This window comes from Atta colombica, unplaced genomic scaffold (genome assembly GCF_001594045.1).
Source record: "Atta colombica isolate Treedump-2 unplaced genomic scaffold, Acol1.0 scaffold34, whole genome shotgun sequence".
Classification (NCBI taxonomy): Eukaryota; Metazoa; Arthropoda; class Insecta; order Hymenoptera; family Formicidae; genus Atta; species Atta colombica.
Genome location: NW_017259448.1, coordinates 102,762 through 110,775, shown reverse-complemented (window position 1 = coordinate 110,775; position 8,014 = coordinate 102,762). Strand labels below are relative to the sequence as shown.

General features: G+C 36.1%; 1 protein-coding gene across 1 annotated transcript in view; it reads right to left on the bottom strand.

The window, feature by feature from the left end:
• LOC108690641 (midasin) overlaps positions 1–5,740 on the bottom strand; it is a 22,326-nt gene extending 16,586 nt beyond the window's left edge. The window contains exons 1-6 of the mRNA XM_018198033.1: positions 5,641–5,740; positions 5,282–5,517; positions 4,829–5,068; positions 3,638–4,698; positions 682–3,462; positions 66–543 (exon numbers count right to left, since the gene is read on the bottom strand). Coding sequence (XP_018053522.1) covers positions 66–543; positions 682–3,462; positions 3,638–4,698; positions 4,829–5,068; positions 5,282–5,517; positions 5,641–5,712 — 4,868 coding nt within the window. The 5' untranslated portion in view covers positions 5,713–5,740. The remainder of the gene's footprint in view (positions 1–65; positions 544–681; positions 3,463–3,637; positions 4,699–4,828; positions 5,069–5,281; positions 5,518–5,640) is intronic.
• Positions 5,741–8,014: the final 2,274 nt, after the last annotated feature.

Here is an 8,014-nt window from a genome sequence, read left to right as displayed (position 1 = left end):
AATTTATTTTATTTTAGTTTATTAATTTTATTTAATTTTATTTATTTTATGTCAATAACACTTACCTCTCCGAACCTGTAGAATTAGATCCAAGACTATCGATGTATGTGAGACAAGCACCATGATAGTATGCTTCTTCGATCGTTAATTTCGATAACAAGGTGCCATCAGTTGATACATTTATAAAATTCACCCAAGTGAGCACATCTCGTATGCTCACAGTAAACTTCTTGCCCACTTCGGTGGTTTGTAACCATTCAGTGAACTTCAATATTGCATTGGCGATGAACTCTCTCGTTTGCAAATCAATGCAAAGATTATGTATTATTATATCACGTAGATCGCTTCTGGCCATGCAACCTTCGCACCATACTTCAGTGAAGCGATTTCGTAAAGCCGGCGAGAGCTCTTTCTTACCGTAATCACCACCGGGATTCATAGTCCCGACAAATATGAATTTCTCGTCAGCTACGATCACGGTGTTCCCTTCACCGTGCAAAGATTCGATTCCTTTCTCAGCCAATAAAAGACTACGTTCCGGTTCTGTACAGAAAGATTAAATATATCATAAATAAACTTCATAATTAGATAAATCGATCCTGTAAATCTTTTTAATAATTATATATACAAATGAAAACATACACGATTTGTATTTGATATCTATTTCCTATTTATACGTACCTAAGAGTGAATTTAATCGTTCCAAAACACTATCATCAGCCAATGAAATTTCGTCAGCTAAAAATAGATCGCCATTACGCATAGCATTTATCAAAGGACCATCCACCCATTCAAAGAGCTTCTGATCATCCTCGACATGATCTCGAACAGGTCGCAAATTTCCTAGAAAATCAGATGATTCGGTGTGCATATGGCAGTTTACACTACGCATAGCTTGGCCGTTGATGACTGCGATTAATTGACAGACTGTAGTTTTGCCTCCACCAGTTTCTCCGACCAGCAACACTGGTTCCTTGAATTGACAGGATTTTTTCATCAAAACCGCTATTCGACGCATGTGATAAGTCCATACAATATGACCGAAATCGGAAATATTGTTCTTCAAGATTTCCTCCAAAATGTGCCTCGTAACTGGCGAAGTCTTATCGTTTAGCGTAAACAAGTTATCGGGATCCACGTCTTTTTTTAAATGTTTTCTTATTACTTGTCTTATTTCATCTGCTTCTTCTACTTTGCGGACTTTAGCTGCGAGAACGAGATAGCCCTCGTCTGCCAAATGTTGACTCCAATCATATAATTTGTTGCCTATGTCAGGTGCTAATCTATATCTTTCGCCCCAACGAAATAGATCTCGTAAAGTTATAAATCCCTTTTTACCAGCGAAAGTCGCCGTACTTTTACGTCTTGTTTGAAGATCTGTCATTACATTAATTACTTGTTTACAGTATGACTCTGGCATACAGCATCTCTGATTAAGTATTATCTGTAATTCATTTGGCGGTATCTCGTCGAAGTGTAATTCTATAAATCGATTCCTGAACGCTCGTGACAGAACTTTTCGGCCACCGTAGAGTCCAGGAGGATTTTGCGTCGCAAATAACATAAAATGTTCGTGCGCTTTAACTACTTGTTGCGTCTCAGGTATGAACAATTCCCTGTTATCATCGAGAACTCGATTCAGGGCTTCTAGAACATCACTCGGGGCTAGATTTAACTCGTCCAAAATAATCCAATATCCCTTGCGCATTGCATCAACTAGGATACCTTCCTTGAACACTAATTTTCCAGTTTCATCAGCGATATAACTTCCGACATATTCTTGTAGATCTGTGTGCTCATGATTGTTTATACGGACACAAACATGTCCTGTGATTTTCGCTAAATAAGTAATTAAACTGGTCTTGCCTACTGATGTGTCGCCTTGTAACAAAACTGGGATTTTTCCAATTGACACGACTCTTACTAAATCTTTCAAATTTCTTCTAACGGAATCAGTCAATATGTAGTTACTAGGTGTTTCAGGCATTAAACTGCCTTGCAGGATCCAGTATCCTTCAATATATATATAATCTTCTCCTGGACTGCATTTCGGTTTTGGTATAGGAATGCCAAGAATTTCTTTAATGTTCTTGTTGTCAAGAATAGCTTTCGCGATCATTCTTTGTACAATTGGATAAGAATTGTAATCCAGTTGCGTCAGAAAACTCAAAGAGAAGGATTCATACAAAGATCTTAAAACATTGCCACAAGGATTTGATGCAGAAATGTACAATGCGCGACATAGTGTTCTCAAACTGTAATGTGGTTTATGAGCTGTGCCATCGAACAATGTACTCATAGCTTCCTTCCTAACATTTAAGTAGAACTTCACGATCGCTTTATGTTTCTCTGGCAAGTTTAGTTCCGCTAAGTAAGAATTTACAAGCAATTCAAGATCCGATTGCTCAGTCAACTCATCGACGTAAAATTCGGTGAATCTATTTCTCAAACCAACCGGTAGGTCTCTTTTGCCGACATCCGTGGCCGGATTCATGCAGGCAAACACTGTAAAGTCAGGATGTCTTTTCACAGGTTCTCCATCACCGCGCTCCAGTAATGACAAAGACTCCGAAGAACCTTCCAATAAACCGGAAAGACATTCCAATGTTTCTGCATTTGCTAGATTAATCTCATCTAAAAGAACCCAATAACCGTCTCGCAAAGCCCTGACCAAACTCCCTTCTATAAAGGAGAACGCTAGTGCATATTGACTCTTCACTTGAGTTCCCAGCTTGTTTAGTTTCTCCAGCATCTTTTCCCACTTCTTCAGCATATTTAAATCAGCTTGGATATCGTCTTGATCGAACTTCTTTTTCTCTTGTTTAAAATGTTTTGAAGTGTCTTTCCTAAATGTACTATCTTCGAGGTACTTTTCACATTTATTTCTCAATCTCTTCACAGCAGCATGTGCACTATGACTCATCAAAATAATAAGATTCTTCCATTTTTGTTGCTTGTGACACAGAGCAATATGTTCGAGAAACTTCTTATTTGACTCAATCATGAAGTAAGAGCGGAACAGGATCTCGAACTCTTCCCGGATAGGCGAGATTAAGAACTTTAGATCGACTGGTTTATAACCACCTAATAAATCTGCGCTCTCGCTTTGTTGATTCATATTTATAACTATCAATTTATGACCGATACTCCTTGCTAAGTACTGAATTGAACTTGTTTTTCCAGTACCAGTCTCACCAACCAGCAGCACGGGCTCCTTCTGTTTGATGCAGATAGCTATGCGCTCCAATAAACATGCAGAAGGTCTTGTAAAGGAAAAATGAATCTTTTCTATATCTATTCTTGCATATTGTGCTTTTTTACGAGTCAACTTTGCTCTGCCTGCTATCAAAAACTCAGGAAGTAAGTCTATGGACGGTTTATACATATTGCAAAAGTACTCCGCCTTCAGCATTATAATGCCAAGTTTACGAGCTATTGCCTTTGCCAAATTCAATCGTTGCTCTATAAAAGATAATACGATTAAGGATACTGAAAACATTTTTAAATATTAAAAAATAGAAAATAAAAATAATTTATCAATATTTATAAATGTATTTACAATTGATAGATAAAAGAGACTAAAACATATTTTATACTGTAATATGATTAAACAGAAGCATAAGGGAGAAATTAATACCTTGATTAGGCACAGAACAACAAAAGACATCTAGAGCATCTTGAAATATTTTCAATAGAGAATCTGATGATGAAACATTGAAATCAACGATAGCTCTGGAACACCATTTTATTAAATCTCGTGTTGATGTCTGCCGGCCAATCTTCAGTGACACTATAGCATCATATGTATTACTTTCACTATCATGATCTCCCACGGAAAACAACAAAAATACATCTATTATTTTAATAGCAATTGTATTCAATACTGGAAACAGCGTTTGGACTAAAGTCACTAATTCGTCTGTGGACAGAGGCTCTACGTTTAGGCATAGCCAATGTTTTTGCAACAAATTTGAAGATCCTGTAACATATTTTTGAATTCCCGTAATGGACGTCATTAATCGCTGCGTAACAAACAACTGAAATCCACTGTTGACATAAATAGTATCGCGATATCCAGGTACGCAGAGCGTTCCAGTTTCCATCAAATTGCTCAAGATGCTGGCCACATCGAGGGCAGTGCTATCCACATCCTCCAAGAGTAGCCATTTACCAGCAATAACTGCTTGTGTGAGAACACCTGGTTGCCAAACAAATTCACCAGGTACATCGGTACACCTATACATTCCCAGCAGCATTTTCGAATCGGTCTGATCACCTAGTTGCATTTTAATAAAGTTCGACGTGTCATGTCCAGTAACTCTGGCTAAATACTCTACTAGAGCTGTTTTACCGCAACCAACTGGTCCTTGCAGACAAATGCATTTTCTGGAGCCTATAGCTATGGCCAAACTTTGCAGATTTTTTTTCGTGGAAGAAACTGGAACTAAATTATAAGTGTTCTGAGAAGAATTCCTGCTGAGAGTGGGTAATAAGATGCCACCAACGGATACAATAGATGAAATATTTTTAACTATATCTTCCATTGACTCAAAGCCGGCGCAGATAATATTAGTATTTATGCTTCTATCTTCATAATCAATTAAAAATTGTTTAAAGTTTGGAATGAGTGTTTGAGCACATGATAATCTTGTTGATTCAGACATGTTCAAAACTATTGCTATACATTTTAAGGCAACCCTGAAATCAAATTAATATTAAATTCCTTACTTTCCAGCAATTATATAGATAATTAAAAATATATTAAGATATATACTACATATATTTAAAAAAAAATTTTTTATTATTAAGTTTCTTGTAATATACGTACCATTTTATCCTGTCATCTGCATTTGTTAAATACTTGTAAAATCTAGACCAATTCCATTTATGCTTAAAATGATTAACAGCAGACTGCAAAATACTATAACATGCGATAACAATGTCACATTCAGATACTTCTGAGATATATGAAAATTTTCTTCGTTTCTTTAGGGGTATAACTACATCAAAAGATTCATCAAAAAATTCGAATGGAGCTGGATTAATATCAAAATAGTGTAAAACATAGCTGAAATAAAAAAAAAATATTTTACAACATATATTAATCGTTTCACAATAAAGAATATTAATAATTAACATTTAGAAATTAAATAATTAAGAGTTAATTAATTTTTACATAATAAACTTTTTATTGTAAGAAGTTTTTATATAAAAAAATATTTGTACAACACAACACATATTTATTGGTATAATATATTTTTGGATATATTAATATACATACATTAGTAAATCTTGATTAACATCAAGTAGCTTTCCTAATATAACACAATTTAATCTGTGAATAATATTCTTGTCTATTAATGCCGATGATTGTATGTCTTCTATAGGTATGGCTACAGAAATAAGGCCTAATAACAATTCTGGGAAACAATCAATAACATCTTTTGTGCATTCTGGTTGCATCAAAAATTCACATAATATTTCCAAAATTGTATCTGGCTTAAGTTTACTAAGTTTCTGTAAAAAATAAATTATTAAACTTGCATCTATTATAAACATACACTTTTCAAAGGATTAAAATTACTAAGTAATAATTAGGAAGATCTGCAGGAAAAGCAATATAAAAATAGTCATATTTACTTCAAAAGGTAAGAATCTCTGTTTATATTTTTGATCCCGTTCACAGAAAATTGTCAAATTCTCAGTTAACATTTTGTACTATTTTGTTTATATAGGAAAGATAAAATAATTATTTGCAAAAATATAGTGCACATACATTTATCCGAACAAAACAGGTTACAATCAAACCATGTGTCATGTGCCATGCCCGGGATTTTAGCTATTACCAGAGACAAACTTGAGAGAGGACATGACAGTCCAAAATCTGTAATCGCAAAATGTTGCTGCGCACTACTGCTCTCTGACAAAGAGGATAGAAACTACATAACAACATAACGTCCACTTTTCTTTCGGTACTTCGTCCATTTTTCAAGATTAGAGATGATAAATGGATATTTGATTCATATAATCGTGTGCTGCATGATGTGTAACATGATTACATGAACCAAATATCATCTCCGGGACTTCGCACAATAAAAGGAACAGAGAACAGAGAATAAAAATGTCAACCTATTAGAAATTGTATTCCACAATGCATGATTTCTGATAGGTTGCAATTCCTATTCTTTGTTTTCTGTTCCTTTTATTGTGCGGAGCACTTATTTTATTTTGAAGCGCCTCTATGTCCACAAAATATGAATATTAAATTACGTAGTCAATCCATAATTCGATCGGTAATATCTACGATTTTTTGATTATATTAGGTGTACAACTTTGCTTCCGCTGTTTTTCTATGGATGGCTTTAGCGATAAGTGGTGGTCGAAATAAATAGATCATAGACGTCATACAATAAACTTGGGCATCTGTCAACATAACCCCATAGAAACATTAGTCGATTTGTGTCTGCATCATAAAGTTATTTTCGATTGAAAATGTCAGTTTACGAGCCAAATTCTCGTCATTTGCGGGAGGTTTTAATTTTTTGCTTCAATATGAAGAAATCTGCGGCTGAGGCTCATCGAATGCTCTCAAATACTTATGGTGAGGCCGCTATTAGTGAAAGAATGTGTCGTGAGTGGTTTCAACGCTTCAAGAACGGTGATTTTGACGTCGAAGACCGGCATAGCGGTGAAAGAGAGGTTTTCGAAGATGCAGAATTGGAGGCATTACTTGAGCAAGACTCGTGTCAAAATCAAGAAGAATTGGCACGATCATTGGGAGTGACTCAACAAGCCATTTCAAAACGCCTCAAAGCCATGGGAATGATTCAGAAGCAAGGAAATTGGGTGCCGTACGAATTGAAGCCGAAAGATGTTGAACGGCGTTTGTTTGCTTGTGAACAGCTGCTTGAAAGGCAAAGATGGAAGGAATTTCTGCATCGCATAGTGACTGGGGACGAAAAATGGGTTCATTACGATAATCCCAAGCGCAGAAAATCATGGGGAGTTCCCGGCCATGCTTCCACGTCGACGGCCAAACCGAATATTCACGGCTCCAAGGTTATGCTCTGTATTTGGTGGGACCAGCTCGGCGTAGTGTATTATGGACTGTTAAAACCGACTGAAACAATCACAGGCGATCGATATCGAACGCAATTGATGCGTTTGAATCGAGCATTGAAAGACAAACGGCCGCAATACAACGAGCGACACGATAAAGTGATTTTGCAGCATGCTCGACCCCATGTTGCGAAAGTGATCATGACATACTTGGAAACGTTGAAATGGGAAGCCCCCCCCCGCCGTATTCTCCAGACGTTGTTCCCTCTGACTATCACTTGTTTCGATCAATGGCACACGGCCTGGCTGACCAGCACTTCCGGGCTTATGAAGAAGTAAAAAATTGGATCGATTCGTGGATAGCCTCAAAAGATGACCAGTTTTTTCGATGCGGGATTTGTACGCTACCCGAAGGATGGGAGAAAGTAGTGGCCAGCGATGGACAATACTTTGAATCATAAATGTATAACCAGTTTTTTACAATAAAGCCTCGAATTTCGGAAAAAAATGGCGGAAGCAAAGTTGTACACCTAATAGTCTTCACTATGTCCACGAATTTCGATCCGATAAACAAAGACGAACAATTAATGGCTTAGTTTACATTGTGAAAATATTGATACGCGTATTTTGATACGCATCACTGTTTTAATATTTAGTAATAGGTATATTTACACCTATTACCTGTATTAAAGGAAAAAATAAAGATACCATTTCATGCAACGAAGTTTCACTGGCGAAGACCCTCCACTCCGTCGATTCGAGCGAAAATACATAGCGAGCGAAGCTTCGCTCATTCAACACTTCAAACTATTAGCGAAGAAACTCAGCGAAGCCTGCTACCTGCTTTCTTTAATATTATAATATTATTCTAATATTATTCTAATATATTATTATATTTATTGTTGTATAAATAATGATATAATATATAATATAATATAATATAATAACAAATTGC